Raw genomic sequence first — 24,527 nt, forward strand, 5'->3', positions numbered from 1 at the left:
AGTTCTTGCCTTTTTTCCACACTTATCTAATGACCTCAATCTTATTTACATTTCCCAGAGATGGGTGGAAGGGCATCCGCTGTGTAAAAACGTGCTAGATAAGTTGGCGGTTCATTCCGCTGTGGCGACCCCGGATTAATAATGGGACTAAGCCGACAAGAGGATGGATGAATGAATCTTATTTACACTCTCTAAAAACACTACTCTTTCTTCACAGGGTTTTATGACTATCAATAGTAAGGTAAGTTAATATTATGTTATTTTTCTGTTTTATTATTGTTAAGAGCTCATATTATATTTTGGTTACTATTATATACAAGACTATAATACTAATATACTAATAACAATACTATATTAAAGATTTGTGAGGGTTAGTTAATAATATAACATTGAAACTGTTTCATCATTCAACATATAATCAACTTTTCCCTTCTTAATCAGCTTCTTTCAACACAACTTCAAAAATTGCAAAAAAATGAACACTTTAATGTACAAATAAATTAAAATAAAACATTCACTTAAATATTTTTTAAAATGTCCCTAAAGTCTAGCGCAGGTGATGAACATTCAAAATGATTCTCTTGCGAAACAACTAGATGTCAAATTCAGTTCCAGAAATCCAGGATGTTGAACTTGTGAGTGTGTTGTAAATGTACACTCCTACCATGACGCTGAATTAAGTTTTACTGTGTATCTTTCAGACAGGTGTATCCAAATAATCCACTTAATGAGAGGCTTGCCAGACCAACTCCACAATTAGACACGCACGGATGGAAGTTACGACAATCCACCATCCAGGAGAGGAGTTCACACTTCAATCAAGTCGAATCCAGAGCAGATCACAATCAGCAACTGACGTCAATAGAACATCTCACAGATGAAAAACCAGAAGAAGATACACAAACAAAACAAACAAACAAACAAAAAAACGCCAACTTATCCAATAAATGTTTTATGCTGCAAAATATGAGTCTGAATATGAATCAGAGCACACCACCACACTTAAGGGCCAATTTTCTTCCACCCACTGCATAACCATTAAAATTGGCATCAATTCTGTTGTGAATACTGATATGTAATTGCTTAACCTCTTTGAAACACACTTATGATTAGGAATATATATATATATATATATATATATATATATATATATATATATATATATATATATATATATATATACACCCATTGTCTGGGCTTTTAGACCCATCAGTATCTGTATATGATTGAAATATTTTTGTTAATAGTATTGTCTAGTTCCTCTTTAGACATACACCTGTTCTTATTATTGATTTCACTATGTAACTGTATATCAACTAGTGGCGTTTGAAACGTCCTAGGAGGAGGTGTAGCAGTTATTACTAATGAAGGTCGTGTGTGGAGATCAAATCTGCCATTCGCTCTCTCTGCTGATGAGCTGAATCAGGTGTGTCTCGTTAGTGGACTCATATAAACGTGCAGTGTTGAGTTTCCTCCAGAACAGCTTGTGTTTGGCCTTTGGATTGTAGCAGACACTGAGAAGGGTTTTTGAAGGAGACGGTTTAGATGATTGCTTTTCATGGCTGTGATGGAGATCAGTGTTTGGAGATGGTTTATTCTAGTCCTTCTCTTCTGCTTTGCAGATGGACAGGATTTAGCGCCTGTGGTGTTTGCGGATACTGGCTCATTAAGTCCACCTGATGGACTGATCTCAGGGCCGTGAGTACAGTATTATTAACTTTAAACCCTCTGAATTTGCTCCCACTTTTGGATATAGATGAGAATATGATGTTTTGAGGTTTTTTTTTATTTTATTCCCCCCCCCAATACTTTTGGTACTGATTTTGTTCCATAGACTAACTCCTGAAATCAAATATACATAATGAGACCATGCTCCTGTGTTTGTGTACAAGTACTGAATCAAATTAATTTAGCATGACTGCATTTTCCATAGTTAAGTCTTGGTATGACTTGTATCTTGCAGTCCCTCAGATCTTGAGACCGCAAAAACTTGTTTTGGTGCTGACCTGTATGGCTACTGAAGGTAAACTTGACTGAGCAGGGGTGGCAAACTTTGTTCCTGGAGGGATGCAGCCCTGCATGGTTTTGTTCCAACCCTTCAACATGCTTGCCTGTAGGTTTCAAACAAGCCTGAAGGACTCAATCAGTATTGTCTGGTGTTTAATTGGGGTTAAAGCTAAACTGCAGAGCTGCAGCCCTTCAGGAGCTGAGTTTGACACCTGTGATGTAGAGTCATCAGTCAACCATCTTGTAGAGCAGAATGTAAACCAGGGATCACCAGACTTGTTCCTGGAGGTCCGGTGTCCTGCAGCTTTTTAGCTCCAACCCTAATTAAACACACCTGAACAAGCTATTTAAGGTCTTACTAGGTATACTGGAAACACCCAGGCAGGTGTGTTGAGGCAAGTTGGAGTTAAACACTGCAGGGCACCGGGCCTCCAGGAACGAGACTGGTGACCCCTGATGTGAACTCATCCACTGGAAAATTGTTTATTGCTGCTGAAAATGATCAAATGTCACTTTGGGCTGAGCTAATCAGAAAAACTTGACATTTGTCCCTTAAGTAGGTTAAGTTGCACATTTCTTTCAAACCTAGTGTTTGTCCACCCATTAAATTCAGTTTGCCAAATTATTCCCTGCTCACGATGTCCTCAAGATTAAGCAGCTTGTGTTTCTTCATGGTTTAGTCCACATGAACTGGCGGAAGCTGCTATTCAGCGGTAGATTACCTGCAGTACGTCCTGAGTGTCTCCTGCATGGCCACATGGGTGGAACTGACCAAATCTGTTTTCCTGCAGGCTCTTCATGGTGACGTTTCCTTCACTGATCGAGTCCGGATCTGACACCAAACTGTGTGTTAGCCTTCTGAAGCACACAGGGAGTCTCACAATGACCATTTCTCTGGTCGATGACAAAAACGCAGAAACCGAACTTGTGCGTCAGACGACACGGAGGAAGCTTCACCAATGTTTTACTTTCCAGGTCTGATTTCTTTAACACATGGACCTTACTTCTGGTTTGGTGCATGTTAAAGTGACCTTCACTCTAAGTTCAGTCTCCACTTAAACCTGTGAGATCTATTTTCTGTTGAACACAAAGGAAGATGTGCTGGACCAATAAAAAGCTGTTGACTTCCATTGTTTTGTTACTATGGATGTCAATGGCTGCTTTCCCCCAATGTTCTTCAGCATATCTTTTTGTGTTGAACCGAACATTCCCAAGTTTAATTTGGGGAACTGTTGACTTCTGGATGAGGGATCCACTTTACAATGTTTCTCTACAGGCTCCTCAAGTAAATGGAGATTCAGTGCAGACGGTGAGGGTGGTTGTTCAAGGACAGTCCTTTAAAATGACTGAGGAGCGTAAAGTGATGTTCAGGTCTTACCTGCCTCTGACCTTCATCCAGACAGACAAACCACTCTACAATCCAGGACAGACAGGTGAGCTGTGACTGAGCTTTACCTCAGTGTTCGTGCAGAATGTTAAATAGGATTAAGTTCAGGGGCTGGATTCATAAGAATTGTCTTTTATAGTGACTGTTCACCCACATTCTCAAGTCATTCCTAAATTAAAACTCCCCATCCTTCGGCTAAGTCCCTGATTTATCAGTGGTTGCTACAGTGGAATGAACTGCCAGTTACTCTAGTGTGTTACGCAATGAATGCCCTTCCAGCTGCAACCGTCTTTGAACTCCTCTCGGGCATTCTGTTTGAGGAAACCTCAATTTCTCAAACTACTTTCCAAGCGTGGTTTCACGTATTACTAGTAACTAATTAAATTAAACAGTCTATTTAGCTTCTAAATGTTTGTATGGCACAATCTGCAAACATTTATGTCTGGTCCGAGCCCCTTCCTCTGAGAGAGGTCACCCTGTAGGGATCACTGAAGCCCCACCTTCTAGAACCGGAGCCAGTCATTCAACATATTGACAGTTACACTTTTCCCCCATTTAAAGGTATATGAGTGACATGTCTTGTGTATTCTATAGTCTTCAGTTTATCCAGTTCACCACAGAACAATCAAACTCAACACAAAATGGCTGCCACTCAAGCCAGCAACCTTGCTAGGAGTAGACTTGACCTCAAAGCCACCATTGGAAACTGGTTAACACTGACTTCTATAGGAAAAACATTAACTGATTGGGGGGGGGGGGGGTGGTTCTTACCCTCTCCTGCTAGACTAGTTTGAGCGAAGTCCTATTTAAAGAAACGAGGTTGAGTCTTAAAGATCATTTACCCAGTATTAATAATAATGCAGTACTTGTTTACGGTATGCCAAGTTTTAACCTTTTAAGCTTGTTCATTTTTTCAGCGTTGAGAACTGTTCTAGAGGTTGTTTTAATCTAAACCAAATATTATCATAGTAAATGAGTGTCTGGTTTTGTGAATCTGACCCCTGATCATGTTAAAGTGCACACGGTAACCAATGTAATCTTTTTGCAGTGAATATTAGAGTTGTTACCATGAGTGATCAATTTGTGCCTCAAGACCAAATGGTAAGGCTGCTTTTTATTTGATTAGTTTTTTTAAAGCTTTTCAATCGTGTGTGTGCTTTAATGGCTAATGATGATCCTCTGTCTTGCAGTACAGTCTGGTGGTGCTAGAGGTAAGATCTCGATTAGTATTTAAGGAAATCTCTTCAGGATGTGTTCTTGGTGCTTTCTGATTTTAAGCTTTGAATTATTTTTGTTTTAAATTATGCCTAGGACTTTCATGGTATCCGGATCCGTCAGTGGGCCAATATTTCCTCCATAAACTGGATTTTGGAGCTTTCTCATGTCTTGAACCCAGAAGCTCAGATTGGGACGTACACACTTAAGGCTTATATTGGTGACCGAATCATCTCCCAGAGTTTTGATGTGAAACAATACGGTACGCCTATTAATGTTGTGCAACTGTACAACGGCAGATCTGAGGTCTTACAGCTCTTTCTGGTTTAGTCTTGCCCAAGTTTGATGTGACCGTAAACGCACCACAGACGTATAGTGTTGCAGATGTGGGACTGAAAGTTGAGGCTTGTGGAAAGTGAGTGCCAGATTTTATTTTTGAAAACCAACACACTTTTAAAAATTTACACAACCTTTTTGTAACTTGCCCTGTAGTATGACTTCAAGTTGATTTGAATAGTCAACCTTTAACTTATCACCCAGCAGGGTTTTTTTTTTTTTTTTCCTTTCATGCCTCTTGTTCATAGTATATTTCTCAGCATTTATTTTTAACCAGGTGAAAGTCTGCGTTTTGCTAGAAATAATAATTTTGGGCTTGACTGTTTACACTTGTGAAGTGTTTTTGGTCTTGTGGATGCTCTGTTCTCCAATGTTTCTCAGATACACCTATGGACAGCCTGTACCTGGTCAAGTAGTTGTGGAAGTATGCCGTCAGCCATTTCTCTATATTCAGGATCCTAAAGTGACCAGTGTGTGTCTGAGTAAATCTACTAAGGTAAGACTATTGTACACTTAAGTCCAAGTGGCTTCAAATGTGGTTATTGGAGTCCTAAATTATGGGCCCAGGTTATTTTAAATACTAGGGTCTATTCTTCAAACCTCACTAAGATGATTTGGCAGATCCCTGGTCCATTTCTGGAAAATTGGGTTCAAACAGGCTTGCAATTCAGAAAATTATATGGATAAACTAATCTGAGATGCTTTAATGTTTCAAGTTTATTTTAAAAATTAAGCACCCTTGTATCAAAGTCCACATTGGTATCTTAACATTCTTATAGATTATGATTGTAAAGAGATCAGTGCCTTGTACATGCTTTCAGTATCACCTTTAATGACACTATTTCTGTTTATGAAAAGTCTGTGGAGCAGGTTTAAACCACCAGATCTGTTGCCATTACAACTCTGGGATGAATTTAGAACTATAATCACTTCTTATTGTCAACCCAATCAAGCTAAATTACCAATCTAGATCTGAAGAATTGACCCTCGGTCTCTGGTTAGGATTTATTTTATTTTTTTTTCTCTACTAGACGAACGACACTGGCTGTGCCTCACTAACACTCAGTACATCATCGTTTTTTGGCACCAGTCTTGAGAGTAACCTTCAAAATTCCTTCGTTGTTAATGTCAACGTCACTGAGGAGGGAACAGGTAAACTACTGGCTGATTTCAACACTTTGTGTTTTTTTTTTTTTTTTTTTTTGTTTTTTTTTTTTGTTTGTGCCTTTTAATATTTGTCTTCCCTTCCAGCTGTTGTCATGTCAAAATCCACAACGGTGTCCATTACATTTGAGGTTGGCAAGGTCACATTTGTGGATCTCCCAAAGTTCTATGATTATGGGTCAACTGTGAATGGGAAGGCAAGTTGATATTAATCTCTTGTTGCAGGAGTCTGTTTGGGTTTCTCAATGGGGTCTTTTTTTTCCCCAAACAGATCGCCGTTTCTGACTTTAAAGGTAACCCAATCAATAGCAAGTCAGTTTATGTCCTGGACAGCAGCATATGGCCCAACAAACTGCTGTTCAATTTGACCACAAACAAGAACGGATTTGCCAAGTTCTCCCTTGACACCACTGGTTTCCCTAAAGCTGATCTGAATCTTGTGGTATGACTTGTTGCTTGGTTCAAATTCTACTTTGTCTTGCAAAATCTTTATTTTAATTTATTTTTTTTCCCCAGGCAAGTGCAACTCCACAGCCTTATTTTAATTACAATTCGCCATACTTCACTACAGATACAAGGCTGGTTCAGCTTTTCCAAACTGCTGCTCCTGACAACCCAACCTTTAGTGATCTGTCTATAGTGACACTTGAGCAGCCTCTGAAGTGTGGCACCACTTATCCAGTGACTGTCAAGTATTCATTTGTTGGAGAGACTGGCGACTACAGTGCTGACATCATCTATATGGTAAATTGACCATTTTTCTGTTTGACCATTTTTGTTTGGTACTAATCTAACTGTCTGTTGTCAGGTCATGTCCAGAGGAGTGATCATTCTACATGGCTTTAAATCTGTTCAAGCTCTGGCTTCTAATACCTTCACCAACGGCACAGTCTCGTTTGATCTCTCAATTCTTGCCAATATGGCTCCGATGGTGCAGATTCTGGCCTTCTGTGTTCTGCCTAGTCAGACTGTAGTGGCTGGTAGTGCATCTTTTAACACTGAGAAGTGCTTCTCAAATCGGGTATTAATAGATCTTTGTCATTTACTTTCATTTGTAGCTGTCTGTACTATATGTGGTGAATGTGATTTGCCTCTTGTTTGTTGCAGGTTTCTCTGCAGTTCTCTCCTGCTACAGCTGTTCCTGGAGAGGGAAGTCTTCTGACCATCTCTGCTCAAGCAGGATCTCTGTGTGGCCTCAGTGCTATAGATCAGAGTGTCCTGATCATGCAGTCAGGAGGACGTCTGAACGCAGAGGCGGTAACTTTTAATGTGGTTAATGCAGACTGATCTAATTGGTTTATGTGCCAAGAAGGAAAATCTAAACTGCTGCATTGATTTAGACTTTCCAAATGTTTAGCAACTGAATTCTGAGTTTTCAAAACTAAATGCATTCTGGAATAAATACTATAACAATCTGTTCCCAATCTAAGAGGTTATCCATAAAGAGTACATGACCCTAGCCCTTGTGTAATGAATTGTATCTCAATGGTACCTCAGTTTTGCTCCATTGTTTAACTGGGTCTTTACTAGTCTATCTTGATTCAAATGATTCCTTAGGGTCTTGATATTTGTATTTCCCTACCCTTAAGGTATTTGGTTTACTCCCAGTGCAATCACTGTATGATTATCCACCTGGTGTTGAAGATGCACAGGACTGCCTGCAAGTTCGACCACGTCGAGCTGTTCCAACAGATCAGGCTTATAACACCTTCAAGGTAGAATCCTATTTTTAAAGTGATTTTTGCTTGTTATAGGATTTTCATTTGGTTTAATTTTGAACAGGGTGTGGGGATCAAAGTTGCAACAAATCTGCCAGTTCGAGAACCTCAGTGCCTCACATACAGGGGGCTGAATTTCTATCGCAACTTCCGTGGTAAGTGCTTTCAAATTTGCCACCATTTAATTGCCAGCTGCAACACCAAGGTTTTTTTTGTGAAAATCTGCAGAATTTTCCCTTTTACTCAAACTTTAATACCTTCTCCCCCTCTCATAAGGTCCTGTGTTTTTTGCCATGGATAAAGTTCTTGCTGCTCCTCCTCTAGCAACATCAGAAATTGCTGGCTCCCCTTCTGGTTCCCCTGTTGATGTGACCGTTAGAACGTTCTTTCCAGAAACTTGGATTTGGCAACTCACTCTAGTGGGGTTGGAAACTTATTATTATATATATATATATATATATATATATATATTTTTTTTTATTTTATTTTTTTTTATTTATTTAAAAACCCTACCTCCTCCCCCAACCCCTTATCTTGTGGTCCTTGTCTTCAGAGACTCTGGGTCCACATCAGTTCCCCTCACAGTTCCTGATACAATTACTACATGGGACACCGAGGCCTTCTGTCTGTCGTCCAATGGTTTTGGTCTGGCTCCACCACTTCTGTTGACTGCCTTCCAGCCCTTCTTCCTAGAGCTCACCCTGCCTTACTCCATAATCCGTGGGGAGGTTTTTGAGCTGAAGGCCACAGTCTTCAACTATCTGTCCCAATGCATCAAGGTCTGGGTTAACTTGTTAATGGATTCACACATGCATATCTATTCAATGTCCACTAATGCTGTTGCTCATTGTCAGGTTCAAGTGACTCCAACGCCATCTTCCAACTTCACTCTTAAATCTCTTAATGATCAGTCTTCATCCACTCTCTCTGCCAATGGGAGAAAGACCTTCAAATGGGCTTTAACTGCTTCTGTTATTGGTTTGTTGACTTTATTTTTTTTTTTTAATAATTGAGAAAGTGGGCATGTGTGAAGGTCCTGCTCAATTTATCGGTGTAGGAACTGTAAATGTGACCATCAGTGCCCAGGCCAACCCATCCCAGGAACTGTGTGGTAATCGGGTTGTCACCGTACCATCAAGAGGACGCATTGACATAGTCACTCGAAGTCTGCTGGTTCTGGTAAAACACTTTTGCAGTTTCAAAAGTAGGGCTCATGGTACTCTTTACTGATGCATTTTCTTTGTTTTTAAATGTAAAAGGCTGAAGGAGTCAAAAGGACTTTCACCCGGAGTTGGTTGCTCTGTCCAAAGGGTTAGTTTGACTTGATGTACTCTCTGAACCGTAAGATCCTAGTGCTGTCTGCTGATCGGTTGTTTGGTTCACAGGAAGCATGCTTTCAGAAAATGTGAGGATAACCTTTCCAAAAAATGTCATCCAGGGATCGGCCAGATGCTCCGTATCAGTCATTGGTAAAGTTTTTCTAGAGGGAGACCCCTTAAAACCACTAGGGTGGCACAGCTTAATTGCCAGTCACTTTAGCAGCAATGACTTGTAGTTAGTAGGGAGGGAGGAAAGTGTAATTTGTCACATGGACCTTGACCATTGTGACTGTTTATATGTATTGGTTGCATTGAGATTCTGTAAATTTTTAGCCTCATTTCACTATAGTGTAAAGGCTTGTACACACCGGGATGCGTTTCCAGATTCAAACCAATTTTTTTTTTATTTTTTTTATTATTTTTTTTTTTTTTTTTTGTGCACGTTGGCGTGCATGATCACATTTGGTGCCCTTTTAGTCAAGGTGTTAAACATTGGAAAACGCAAGCAAAAACCCGTCTCTGTGTGCATGGGCCTTAATCTTTCATGAGCTGATTCCAGTGGTTTCTGACTTGGATTTTTGGTCTTTGATTTGATCTCCACAGGGGACATAATGGGTCGTGCACTGAATAATCTGGCTAATTTGCTACAGATGCCTTATGGCTGTGGAGAACAGAATATGATCATTCTTGCTCCCAATATTTACATCCTACGGTATCTGAAAGTAACTGCACAGCTCACCCCAACCATCCAAGACACTGCCATGAGTTATCTTCAGAGTGGTATGATCCAAACCATATTTAAACTGTCTCCAGTGCTACCTAGTTTAAGCACATTAGACTCCCCATTATTTGTTTTGTTTGCCTTGGAATAGGATATCAAGGAGAGCTGAACTACAGGCACAGTGATGGTTCATTCAGCACTTTTGGTTATGATGAATCTAATACATGGTGCGTGTCCTGCAGTTCAATTCTTGACTATTTAAGCTGTGTATAACAGAACTTTCTCCATCCAGGTTGACCGCCTTTGTCATGAGGACTTTTGGTCTAGCGAGGAGCTTCACCTACATAGATCCCAATGTTCTTCAGAGTGCAAAGGACTGGTTGATAAGCAAGCAGGGTTCAAATGGCTGTTTTGTGCAGCAGGGCACTCTGTACCACAATGACATAAAGGTACGTAACACTTCCACCTGTTATAACCAAACAGCAAGTGATCTTAAATTCTGATGCTGTTGTGTTTTAGGGTGGAGTTGGTGATAACGTGACCATGACTGGCTACATTGTTGTAGGACTGCTTGAAATGGGAGTCCCTGTCACGGTACGGGTTTTTGTTTATTTTATTATCTGTAGGTGAAATGGATTGACTGGGGGGGGGCTAGTGTTGCTACTTGTCATTTTGGTTTTGAGCCATTGCCTTGTCATTTTTTAGTTTTCAGTAGTACTGTGCTTGGTTACCACCTTTTTCTTCCAGGATCCTGTCATTACGAAGGCACTGTCATTTTTGAGGCCTCTTGTTGGGAATCTGGGAAACACTTATGTAACTGCTCTGCTCGCTTACACCTTCAGTCTGGCTGGAGAGACCAACACTCGAGCACAGCTTTTAAGCGCACTGAGAAACGTGGCAATTTCTGAAGGTGAATATTAGCCATTAAATTGAGACATAGCAAGAAGTGTTCAGCTTTGCCAATAACAAATGTATACCGTTTTAGAAACTTATTTTTAAAACTCTTTCCCCATTCTCTTTAGGTACTACACTCCACTGGTCTCAGACTACATCCGGGGATACACTAGCAGTGGAGATCAGTGCATATGTGCTGCTAGCAGTTCTCACTGTACAGCCTGTGACCACTGCTAACCTGGGCTATGCTAACCGCATTGTCAACTGGCTTGTGGCCCAGCAGAATCCCTATGGTGGTTTCACCTCCACTCAGGTGACTTAAGTGACCAAATATTAGCATATTTCAGACTCTAATGGAGTAACGAATGCTTAATGCATTGTGTAGCGCATACTGTAGCAGGACCTGATTTGACTCCAATGCTTGATCTAATACAAATGTGTACCTTGAATGCAATATATTAAGTTGCTTGGAAGAAATTGTTGCTGTACTCCCTGTAAAGTCAATGGTTCCACTATTTTTGGAATCTCTTGACACTCAATGTAACTTAGATTAGTTTGATCTTCTGCTTGTGTAGGACACCGTGGTGGCTCTTCAGGCTATGGCTTTATATGCTAGTCTCGTGTTCAGTTCTGGAGGCTCCAGCACAGTCACAGTTCAGTCCTCTGTGCCAGCAGGAGATGTTTACAACTTTGCTGTAACTCCCAACAACCGCTTGCTGTATCAGGAGAATCCACTGAACAACTTTCCAGGCACATATAGTGTTGTAGCATCTGGATCCACTTGTGTGTCAGTGCAGGTCTGTACATTCACCTTCCCTACTTCGGTTTTTGTGCCCATAAACTCTTTGCATTAGGTTTGTTTACACTCCCAGGTTGCCTGTTTTTACAACATACCGACTCCTGTTGTGGTTGCCAAAACATTGAGTGTTGTTGCGAAGGTGACTGGAAACTGCCAGGCGTCACCAGTCAATCTGATGTTGACCTTCACAGTGAAGTAAGGATGTCTTCAGCTTTACATATGACTTTAAGGTTGGCCAATTCTTTGTAAAGGAAAACTTTAACGTTCTGCATTTCTAGAGAGCAGTGGCCAAAAAGCGTTTGCAAAACTATAAGTGTACCATACAGTGGCACTAGTGATTTTGCATAAGATGGGTGACCTTGGCATTGCTGAACATGCGTCCATGTGCTGTTTAGAAATGGTTGGCTGACTTGATAGCTAGCCCATTTCTAAAGCACATTTGCCAATCTGTAAGAGCAGGATGGCTTGTTTCTTAACATGAGATGTCTTTCCATGTCAGATACGCTGGTCCAAAACCAACTACTAACATGCTTCTGGTGGACATCAAGGTGTTGTCAGGATTCACTGCAGACACCTCACTGGTTTGTATTCGTTTTGAGGGTGACTTGACATCTTTGAAACTTGCAGAATACTTATCATCTCTTCCTTCCCTCACAGCTTGGCTCTCCACCCAATTTCTCTCCATTAGTTCAGAGGGTTGATCCTGAAGGTGATCGTGTGCTTGTCTATCTACAAGAGGTGAGATTTGTAGTTGCTTTGAAGTGTACCATGCAAAACGGCATAATTTATCGAAGTACTTTGACTTTTTGGCTAAAGCATTAACTTGCACCCTTAAATTCATTTTAAACTTTGACTATCCCTCTTGTTTGCACGAGCAGTTTTATTTATGTTAAAACCAAAGTCAAGTTTAAGTCTTCTGTCTGCAGGTTCCCAAAGGTGTCCCAGTGACCTACAGTATACAGCTGACACAGACTGTTGCAGTGAAGAATCTCAAGCCAGCAGTCATCAATATTTATGACTATTATCAGAGAAGTATGCTTATTTATTTTTAAATAGACTGCGCATTAACTTATTTCAGAGGGTGTTTCATACTCTGCTTTTTTTTTTTTTTTTTTTTCAGATGACAGTTTTGAGACTACATACACTTCTGTCTGTTCATGATAGTGATCTTTCAGTTCTGGCTACTTGATGCATTTTGAAAATAAAAGTCCTTGTATATAAATCTGCTGTTCTCTCTGGGTTCAGTGTTTATGTGGGTGAGCTGAGGGATGCAATGCCAAAACATGCTCATGGTTCCTATAACTTTGATACTGCCCCTCGTAGGCGTTGATCCAATTGTGTTTGGTGACTGGCCTTAAATCTAATTTCTGGAAAGGCAAAACTCTGTTATGCCAATGGGTGTTCTACAAAATCAACCTTGGGCAAAGTTGTCTGCACAAGCTGCAAGGTAAAGGTAGTTTAGGGTAATATAAATCTATTTAATCTTGATGTAACTCCATGCAATTGAGCCCAACTGTGATGTGGATCTTCCTGCCCACCAACTTTTTTCAGGCATATACTATCCCCTTTCAGTATGTGTACGTTTCTGAGACCTGAGAACAGCCTCCACCTGCCTCTAACCTCCCAACAATGCCTGGGCATGTTTCTGATGAGGTGGCGCATGTTCTCCTGGGGCGTTTCCTCCCAAACATGGACTAAAGCATCCGCCATCTTCTGGACAGTCTGTGGTGCAATGTGTCATTTGGTGGATGGAGTGAGATGTGCTTAATTGGTTTCAGATCTGAGAAACAGGTGGGCCAGTGCATGGCATCAATGCCTTCATCTTGCAGCAACTGCTGACACGTAAGCCACATGAGGTCTAGCATTGTCCTGCATTAGCAAGAATTCAGTTCCAACCGCACTGGCATATGGTCTCACAAGGGGTTTGAGGATCTCATCTTGGTCTGACAGTCAGGCTATCTCTGGTGAGCCCATAGAGGGTGGTGCAACCCTCTGAAGAAATGGCACCACACACTATTACTGACCTTGTGCTAGATCGCCTTTTATTTAATTACCCTAATTAAATAATCCAGGATCTTCCCTTCGCTATATTTCTTAGCTAGAGTTTAGTTAAAGGATCGTCTTTATAATGTTTTGCTAAAGGAATAAATTAGATTCATACTTCACCACACAGGGTAACTTGATGGGTTCTGGAAAATGAATTCAAGGTCCACTCCAGTGAAGAAAAGTACTGAAATGCACTTATTAATAAAATAAAATCCAGTGAAAAAATAAACAAGACAAATAACAGAAACAAAATCCTTTACTTTATCCTCCGTTGAGAATAAAGGGTCTAAGACATTCAATATACAGAAGTCAAAGCGCATAGCTGATTTGTACATTTCAGCTTTTATACTCATCATGCATAGATAACGATCAACTCTGGGACCGTGTTGGGAGACGGTGTTCAGAAACAGAGCATAGATCATTCATAAACACAGGTGCATAACCTAATTAAACTAAAGAGCATGCTTATCAGTGAGGAGATCCTTCAGGGAGACAGATACATAGTCATCCGAGTATATTATAAAACATAAATCAACATTTAGGCAGTTTTATCATCAGCCTGCATATATAGTGTGCCTACACATTCATGCACTGAGAGTCATGTGTGTAAACTGAGCAGTGAGGTCAGCCAAAGTTCCTTTAGCTGGTTTGTTGGTTTCTCTTATGCTTGGCTTCATCATTAAGAGCTGTGCTTTTACGCATTGGGATATCAGAATACATCAGTGATTGTTATTATAATTTTTTTTTTTTGTGTCTCATATGATCGATGTCATCAGACCAATCAGACACCACAACCTTTAAAATGGCAACCGGGATTCCTCCAAGGGAAGGAAAATCCAGAAGTGTGTGTCTAATATAGGAGGTCCTCTGCTATGCAGAGGCTACTGTTAATCAAATTCAGTGTACACAGTTTTACTTTACAAAATGCAGTCTTGAATTTACAAACAGTTTGAAAGTCTTGACGTAAAACAGTGATCAAATATAGTTTTCAGTTGTGCTCATGTAAAAGTAATAACTCGTTTAGTGTTTTATAGTGTTAGTCTTTAACACATGATTTATTTACAACACATTTAAATCTAATAGTTTAATTTCTATTAGATACTTTTTTTTTTGTCTTTCCCATAGTGGCAGTCAGCGTCTCATATTTTACTAGTTATCTTGCATGATAGTATTATTCAGATTAAAGTGTAACTTAAAGACTTCACCATAGGTCATGTTAACTAGGAAAGTTATAATAATTAGTCCTCGTTTAACTGGTTTGTTGTGGGACAATCAAAATATAAATATTTCTTAGGGAGGCTAATAACACTGACCTTAACATTCTTCTCCTTTATTTATTATTCTTAAAAACTGCCTTTTATTCAGGACAAACTATAAGAATTAAGATTTATGACTCCAGAATAATTATTGTTTTTATAGGAAATACTGTGAAAATCTCCTTGGTTTGTTAAAGATTATTTTAAGTTAATGGGAGGGAAAACAACTGACTTCAACTGCATCTGTTAAAGTTTACAGGTGCAGAAATGTGCCCTGATGTAGCTGAATGTTAGAAATGTGTTATCCTACAATACCATTGTCCAATAAATTAACATGGGAGATTATTTTGAGCTTAAGTTATTTAATTAGCTTGTTTATAAAGACAAAAGAGTGATGCATCAAGAAATGACTTTGAATAATTGTTTAAGTAGTTTGTGATTTATGTTAACATCCCCCAGTTACTCCGGTCTAGAGCCGCCACTGCTGCAAGTGGTGCTCACTGCTGCCCAAGAGTTCACGCATGCGCAAAGCAGATACTGCTCGCTCGCTCGCTCGTCTGTTACAGAGAGCGCAGTGTGAAACGGGAGATACACAGAGAGAGATGAAGATTCCCGTTTTCTATCAGTTTGTGAGTGTGTAGTGTCTGCAGTCGCGTGATTTTGCTTATTGAACGGCTTCATTTGCTGCTCCCACGATCGCTGTCCCTGCATGTGAGAAATCTCCGTGGAGAATTCAGAGCACACTACTGGAGACTGAGCGTGAGTTAAGCTGACTAATGTTCCAGGAGTTATAACATGTTTAATAATGCTGTTTATTTCCTGTGTGAGCTCTACATGCACTCATTATTATTCTGTATATTGTGTTAGAGGGCAGAGAAACAGCACACATTGAGCTAAAGCTGCTTTTATATTCACACAGCTCATTTTGGGAAACCCTTGAGTCCTTTATATGAGATTTTCACAGATTTGTGTGTGTCGAGCATCGATTAAGACAAGCTCAGCACCTGTTAGCTTTAATTGTGGGGAAACTGGATACTTTTGAGCTTTTCGTCAGCTAATTTTGTTTTATTGCATAACAAGAACAATAACATACAAAAAATGAGGAATACATTGCTTACATTTTTTACATCAAAGGAACAGCTCAGTAGAAAATACATTAAAATTACAGAGGATACAGAAATTACAAAACAAATCGGATAAAAAAGGATTCAAAAATGCATACATCCTTATAGTTTTTTTTAGATTTGTTGTGTCTTTTAGGGTTTCGATATAATGCTTAAGATTAAACAAATAAATATTAGGCTCATCATTGGATCATTTTTGTTTGTGTACATGGTACTTCCCATTTATAATCATTAAATTAATAAACAAATTTTGCTCAAGTTTTATTACTGTATATCAATAAATGTCTACAAGAAAACTGAATTTTTAATTTTGTAAGTTTAAATATAAGATATTCGACATCAAACCAAAACATTTGGGTATATGTGCATGCAAAAAACAGGTGTTTTATTAATATCTCCTCTAATTCGCAAAAAGTGCATGTGTCTCTAAAAACTTAACAACTTCCTTCACTGGATAAATTAAATGTATTAGTTTATGCTTTAGTCAGCTGATTTCGGTGACTTGCCTGCCAGTGATGACGCATCTGTTTCTCTTTATTATTCATAGGCTGAGTTTTCTTATCATAAGAATTAATTATTCATGACTGCACATGATTTTCTGCTAAGCTTTGAGACGGAGCATGGCACACAGTGTTTAGGTCCTTGTGAAGGGTCATAGGTGTTTGTTTCCATGATCTACTGGGTTTGTTGCATGGCTTTCCCTGCGATGCTGTCAGGGCCGATACAGCCCAGCTGTTTGTGTGCAGCAAACACTTTTGTCTTTACCATTGAGACCGATCGCCTATCCATGCTGCTGTTCACCCATGATTAATCCTCCAGACTAGACTCCTCCAGAGCTAATGGTCGGAGTAGATAAGGAAAGGGACCAGCTGTAGCTACTGCTATCAACTGTCTGCATTCAGTCCTCCTCATTTAAAAGTGTTTATAAACCTGATCTAAGATGTAGCAGGGCATTAAATTACTCTTTATTTCTGTGCATTTTTACTTTGTAAACTAAAATCAAGCATCTCCTCATGTTTAGTGTCGGATTATTCTTTTGACAGTTGTTGTCAATGCCCCCTCCCTTGCCCCTGCTCTGCCGGCCATGCCCACTCCTCCCTATGCTGAGGTAGACCTGAACTGAAACAGGGGGGTTTCATCACCCTTTAACGGTGCACATATTGTTTACTGTGGTACTGTTGAATATTCGGTCTGAAATCACACGCAAGTAAGACTTTAAAACAACATTATCTTTATTTCTCTGACCGTGAACAGGCTGAGCACACTGTAACACATCTGAAATGTTGTTTTGGTCATTCTAAAAGCTTTAACCGTTTCAGTATTAGTGTTATTATATTATTAATGACCTCCAGAGCGTGTCAAGAGCGTCTGTTCTCCGCATCTCATGGCTTCAAACGCCCCCACGCGTTCATTGTGTGTCAGCATTGCCTCCTGAGGCGCAAGTATATTTATGAAATAAAGAAAAGATTGATGCAGCTTCTTCTACCACAGTAAATTCTGGTTTTACTGTTGATATTTGGCTCCAGTTAATAGGGAAGTGTCGATTTTGTTCTCTTTGATTCGTTGGATGGAAACGCTGCTTTGTTTGCACATCTTTTATACGGTATTCCAGATTTGCATGTAAATTTAGTTGGCATATTTGGATGGAAACACAGCTATTGCCTACATTTCAGTCACACAAAGAACAAAGTCACGTACGAGAATGGCTTGTCCATTTTTAATAATTAATTCGCTTAAATGTACTGAGCTTCGACAGGGACGTGTAACTAGATTAATGGGATTGTTACTCGTTCTGCTTGCATTCTAATTGTCATATCAACCTCTACCACTCGATCAATAGTAAAGGCAGACACACACTCAGGTGCACTTTTAAATCTATTAACTCAACAGTAAAAATGGAGCCTTAAATTAAACATTTCCACTGAACATTGTGTTCAGGTTATCTGCATTATGTCAAATGTGTTGTAGAAACTCTGCAGTAGCCTATTTTATGTCATTTAATGCAATTACATCTGAAATAACTTCAAAATTACAGCCAATTTAAAAGTCAGTAAACGTCACACATTACTTATTTTATTAGACTTAAATATTTAAATACTTTAAATGTGAAATTACGCATTAACTTGAGCAGCTGTTTTCCCACGCTAACTGTCTCTGTTCCACTGATGCAGTGTATATATACGCTCATATTTGCTATAACTCTGCATGAGCACATCAAGTTCAGCTGGAGACAGAAATGCTGATCTCTTTTTTTCAGATGTTGCCACGGTCACTTGTAATATCTGCGCTCCATTGATAATGCCTTTTTATAGTCGCGGTGTGCGCGCTTAACTTTGAGTTAAGCTGTGGTTACTCTAGAGTTTGATAATGCAAAATTCTGTCGTGCGGGATTAAACAAGATGATTAGACATTTAAAAAAGAGAGCGATTGTACCATATTTTACATTTCTGTCTAGAGAGGTCATGTTTTGATCCTCGATTCGTCTCACGCAGTCAAGTGATGCGATTTCACAGGTCAGAGTTCACCAAGCTTGAACTTGGTGACCTGCGAAACTTGACGCATGACCTTGCGCCTGCGTATGAATGGAAGTCTATGGGGAGAAAAGTCCAGTGTGACCGCAGCGTCAGTCTACTCAAAGTTGATTGACCTAAATTAGATCAGCTGTTTGGAAACCCAAAACTCTGAGTTTTTAACCTCTTGGGAAATCAACTCAGTTCAAGTTTAAACTCAGAGTTGGTTGAACCTCCTCCTAAAACAGGCCCCAGGTCTTTAAAGTGAAATATCTCAACATAAACAAAGGAGGCTGAAGGAAGATGTTCATTTTCGATGGAAATTTCAGACGGCACTTAGAGGTTTTTGCATCTGAACTCATCAAATATAAATTCACTTTATATTCTGTTGGAATCTTCTGTCTCCTCAATCGATTCAGGTGTGTTAATAAAGAGTCGAGAGGATTCTTCAATGCCTAAAGTATTAGTAATTTATTGTATGCAAATAATTAAATCAGTACTGGGTCGTAGCTAACCCTACCAGTATATAATACTAAGCCTTACACACTGGCCCAACCGCTTACCTAACTCAGACCCCAATATTTATAGACACAAGTAAACAACTGATATTAAATGGAAGGGTTTGATGGAGTCCATCACTTGTCAACCATTCTACATGTATCTGACTTTCACACCCCAGACATTGTTCCTCTTCTTTTGCAGACACCCTGCATACATGAACTTGAATATCATTAGCACATAGGGAGAGCTGTCTTAAAAACACTCCATATATGGTTTGCTTTGCGTAACATTCTGTTCTTTATCGTTACTCACATCTCTGTTTCACAGGAAACCTATTCAAGAAGTTAGAGTTCATTTTAGACACTGATGTCTCTGCATTTCCGCCCAGCTGCACCTACTTCTGCAATTTGTTAGTACTGTATGCATTCAAGACACATCACACTACAAAAGAAGCTTTGTTAGTTCATTACACAACTACATATCCCAAAAGAAATCTAAAAGAATAAAAAAATCATTTTCCCAACAATTCTCAGGGTAAAACAGAGATGGACACTCAGTTGTCTTTTATTTTCAGCTTTATTAAACATTTATTATCATGAGGCTGAAGTAAATTTGATCTGAGCTCATCTATTTTACATCTATAAGTTTGTTTAAATGGGACATGTAAAAGTGCTGTGTCTTCATTTATGCTGCAGACCTACAAAAGAAATGGATAAAAATGGAGTCTTTACACTTCACACTTCGCTCTGATTGTTGATGACTTACAACCCCAAATCAGATCAAGTGGGACAGTATGGGAAACACAAATAAAGAGAGAAAGAAGCGGTTTCTACATTTACTTTGACTTGTATTTCATTGCAGACAATACAGCAAACATGATTTAAGGTGTTCCTCATGATTTTATTGTTTTATTTGAAGACACCAAGTGCTGAAGTGTTTCGGGTGTCATTTTGTCCCATTCTTCCTGCACACAAGTCTTAAGGTGAGCAACAGTACGGGGTCTTCAATGTTGCATTTTGCCCTTCAAAATGCACCGCACATTCTCTATTGGAGACAAGTCGGGACTGCAGGCAGGCTAGTCAAGTACCAGTATCCTCATCTTCTGCTGCAGGACTCTGTAATGTGTGCAGAATGTGGTTTTGCATTGTCTTGTTGAAATATTCATGGGTGTCCCTCAAAAAGAAGTCAGCACATTGTGCTCCAAAATCCTATCCTATGTGCTTTTTATCTGACCACAGTACATGTTTCCACTGTGTGATGGTCCATCCCAAATGCCTTCAAGCCCAGAGAAGTGGACGGTGCTTCTGGACACTGTTAACATAGAGTTTCCTTTGGGCACAGTACAGTTTTAACGGGCATTTGTGGATGTATTTGCGTATTGTGGTACTTGACAAATGTTTGCCAAAGTAGTCCTGAGCCCATGTGGTGTTATTGCTGATAGATGAATGAGGATTCAATGAGTGTGTATGGATGTTTCCCAGTACTGGGTAATAGCTGGAAGGGCATTCGCTGTGTAAAACATATGCTGGATAAGTTGGCGGTTCATTCCACTGTGGAGACTACTGATGAATAAAGGGACTAAGCTGAAGGAAACTTAATGAATTAAGGAGGATTTTCGATGCAGCACTGCCTGAGGGATTGGAGATCACGGTTCATAATAATAATAATTCCTCACATTTATATTGCGCTTTTCTGGACACTCAAAGCGCTTTACACATTAGGGGGAATCTCCTCATCCACCACCAGTGTGCAGCAGCAACCTGGATGACGCGACAGCAGCCATATTACCACACACCAGCTGATTGGTGGAGAGGAGACAGAGTGATGAAGCCTAATTATGATATGGGGAGGGTTAGTAGGACATGATGGACAGAGGGCAGATTTGGCCAGGATGCCGGGTTTAAACCCCTACTCTTTTTCGAAGGACATCCTGGGATTTTTAACGCCCACAGAGAGTCGGGGCCTCGGTTTAACGTCTCATTCGAAAGACAGTGCTCACTGAGCAGTATAGAGTCCCCGTCACTATACTGGGGCATTAGGACCCACACAGACCACAGGTTGGGTGCCCCCTGCTGGTCTCGCTAACACCACTTCCAGCAGCAACCTAGCTTTCCCATGTGGTCACCCATCCAGGTACTGACCAGGCGCAGCCCTGCTTAGCTTCAGTGGGTGACCATGTGAGAGTTGTAGAGAGCTAGCTGCTGGTTGTTCAGCTTCGGCTTGCGCTCTTGTCCTTTACACACTGAAATTCCTCCAGATTCCTTGAATCTTTTAATGATGTTATGCACTGCTGAAGGTGAAATATCCAAATGTCTTCTTTTATTTGTTTGAGGAACATTTGTTTTTAAACATTTCAATCATTTTCTCTCGTATTTGTTGGCAAACTGGGAATTCTCAGTCCATCTTTGCTCCTAAAGGACTAGATTGTTCTTGGATGCTACTTTTGTACTAAATCTTAATCACAATCACCTGTTGGCATCACCTGTTTCACATCACATCATCATTTCACCAGTTTACCTGATTACTAGCCCTAAACTGCTCCTGTTACAACTATTTATGGAATGTTCTGCAGGTCTGAATGACAGGAAAGGAGGTATATTTACAGATGAAGTTGACCAGACAAAACAGTACCTATTTTATGTTGTGTCTGCAATGAAATACAAGTCCAATGTTGAAATCACTATTTATTTGTGTTTTCCATACTGTCCCAATGTTTTCTGATTTGGGGTTGTACTAAAAACTACATCTTTTTTACTTTGATTTTAGACCTTACTGAAGAGAGTGAGGAGAGTGAAGATGATGAACTCCTAAAAGCTGGGAACCTCTCATTTACAGACTGAAGATACTTTAATGCAAAGAGACAAGAATCGTTCGACCTGCAGTCAGTGTGGAAAGAGTCTGGCAAACAAAAAGAGTCTTAAAGAACACATGATGATCCACACTGGAGAGAAACCATTCACATGCACTCAGTGTGGGACGAGTTTTAGACATTCAACATCCCTTAAAGAACACATGAAGATCCACACTGGAGAGAAAACCCAAAGATGTGATCAATGTGACAACATTTTTGAGGGCTTCAGACCTGAAACTCCATCTCAGAACAAAGGAGAAGCCTTATTCATGCTCAGAGTGTAGACTGAGTTTTACAGATCAGCCACATGTAAGACAAAGAGTATGTGTGCTTTGAGTGCGAGAAGACTTTTATCACACCTGAACGTTTGAAAGGGCACCAGAGGATCCACACTGGAGAGAAACCATAAACATGCACTGAGTGTGGGACGAGCTTCAGACACTCATCATCTCTTAATGAACACATGAAGATCCACACTGGAGAAAAGCAGCACACATGACATCCATGCAGAAGAACACTCTCTCTTGTCATCTTCAAATTGCAGTGATATTAGAAATCTTGGTGTCATTTTTGATCGAGCTCTGTGTTTTAATAGCCATGGTACATCTGTTGTTCGTACATGCTTCTTTCACCTGAGGAACATTGCAAAAATAAGAGATATTGTGTCAAAGGAAGAGATGAAGATGCTTGTTCATGCCTTCATCTCTTCTAGATTGGACTATTGTAATGTTCTGTTCACTTGTCTGAATAAATCCACCATGCATCGATTGCTAGTTGTGCTGAATGCAGCGGCGAGGCTTTTAACCAACATCAGTAAGAGGTCACATATTAATATTAATATTATTTGTGCTTATAATGTGACAGGAGATTATTTTGTTTATGTAAAACAGAACCTGAACACATGTTTAAGAATGTTACGGTCCAGCATTTATTATTACTAGTGGGGTTTGCCTTTAGGCAAGTCTGCTGTTGTTATTTTACATTCTACTTCTTCTTCCGTACAAAATTTCGCCGCGTAACCTGTCCCACAGTTTTTGTCCCAGACCCTTGAAAGTGGGGTCAAATCGTGTTGTTTTATCGAGAATGGTGTGCTATGACTTTTATAAGGGGTCTGAGTTTTTTTGACTCCCATTGACTCCCATTATAAAGGTCACACAACAGTTATGTTACATAGCAGTGTCATAGAGAGATGGGGTGGGCTCATTTAACTCAGGGAACCAATCAGGATCTAAATATGATAATGAAGCTCACAAGCACCGCCCCCAAACTGATCTCATAGACTGCCATTAAAACTGGCCTGAATGCATATCTTTGCATAGCAGTGTCAAACTGACATGAGGGTGGGCTCATTTGACTTAGGCAACCAACGACAATCAAGTACACACTGTAACCACACCCATAGCAACAAAACAGAGTACCCTAGCAACCATTTATATCCCCCATATTATGCAAGCTACTTGCTAGTCATGTTAGCTTAATGATAATCATGTTAACATTGTGCTAACTACATGTTAATTATGTTAGCATCATGCTAACGATTTATTTAGCATGATGCTAATATGATTACCATCGTGTTACTGACATGCTAATCATGTTACCAACTTGATTGACATGTTCGCATGATGATTGTTTGTTCGCATGATGTTAACACGGTTAGCATGTTGTTACCATAATGTTAATTGTGTTAGCTACATGCTAATAATGTTAACATCTTGCTAGCAGGTTGATTAGCATTTGTTGACATGATGTTAACACAGGTAACATGTTAGCTACATGGTAATCATGTTAGCATTATGCTAGCAACTCAATTAGCATGTTGTTAGCATGATGCTAACACGATTAGAATCATGATGGCTACATGCTAATCATGATAGCATCATGTTACCAACTTCATTAGCATGTTGTTAACATAATGCTAATATGATTAGCATGTTGTTAACATAATGCTAATCATGCTAGCTACATGCTAATTATGTTAACATCATGCTAGCCGGACAATTAGGTTTTGTTAGCATGATACTAACACGATTATCATCATGCTAATAAATGCTAATAATGTTAACGTCATGGTAACAACTCAATTAGCATGTTGTTAATGATGCTAACATGATTAGCATGTAGAGGTGTAAACAGCCTCATTTAAAGGCAAGAATGTAACCTCTGTCTGCCTATCGTTAAATAAGAAAGCTGCCAAAACAGCTGAACTGCTGAAAAAAATAATATTAACATTATACACGTTACTTTTAAATGATCAGATCTCTTTTGGTACGCCTGTGTAACACTCTTAATAATTTAATTATGGTTTGAGATATATATTTTACATTTATTTATTATGTTTTCTTTATTTGTTTTTCTAAGATTTGTGTAACTGTATAATGAATATGCATCATTTGTATTCAGGTCACACAACATTAATACAAATTGATATTTAATTTATCCCCTCTTACTAATGTTAATAAAAAACAAGAATAAAAAACAATGCAACCAAAATGTCTCCATAGACTTCACATTGGCACAAAATGGCTAAAATCGGTTCTGTTGACTCAAAATGTCTCTATAGACTTCACATTGGCACAAAATGGCTGACATCGGTTCTGTTGACTCAAAATGTCTCCATAGACTTAACATTGGCACAAAATTGCTGACATCGGTTCTGTTGACTCAAAATGTCTCTATAGA

The 24,527-nt window shown here is 39.5% G+C and overlaps 1 protein-coding gene across 1 annotated transcript; it reads left to right on the forward strand.

Moving 5' to 3' along the window:
* The first annotated feature begins 1,558 nt into the window (after positions 1-1,558).
* On the forward strand, positions 1,559-12,771 carry zgc:165518 (uncharacterized protein LOC100101650 homolog). Its single transcript, XM_056453057.1, has 34 exons — positions 1,559-1,698; positions 2,799-2,982; positions 3,284-3,440; positions 4,443-4,495; positions 4,585-4,605; positions 4,706-4,871; positions 4,940-5,024; positions 5,327-5,441; positions 5,977-6,097; positions 6,197-6,306; positions 6,381-6,551; positions 6,626-6,853; positions 6,918-7,130; positions 7,217-7,366; positions 7,699-7,824; positions 7,892-7,982; positions 8,104-8,251; positions 8,381-8,606; positions 8,682-8,805; positions 8,885-9,006; positions 9,087-9,138; positions 9,213-9,296; positions 9,750-9,926; positions 10,019-10,094; positions 10,160-10,316; positions 10,387-10,461; positions 10,615-10,777; positions 10,890-11,074; positions 11,337-11,558; positions 11,634-11,755; positions 12,060-12,141; positions 12,218-12,298; positions 12,487-12,592; positions 12,681-12,771. Exons 1-34 carry the CDS (start codon positions 1,559-1,561, stop codon positions 12,719-12,721), a joined length of 4,374 nt encoding a protein of 1,457 aa, XP_056309032.1. The 3' UTR covers positions 12,722-12,771.
* Positions 12,772-24,527: the final 11,756 nt, after the last annotated feature.

Source organism: Danio aesculapii, chromosome 3, assembly GCF_903798145.1.
Source record: "Danio aesculapii chromosome 3, fDanAes4.1, whole genome shotgun sequence".
In the NCBI taxonomy this organism is placed as follows: Eukaryota; Metazoa; Chordata; class Actinopteri; order Cypriniformes; family Danionidae; genus Danio; species Danio aesculapii.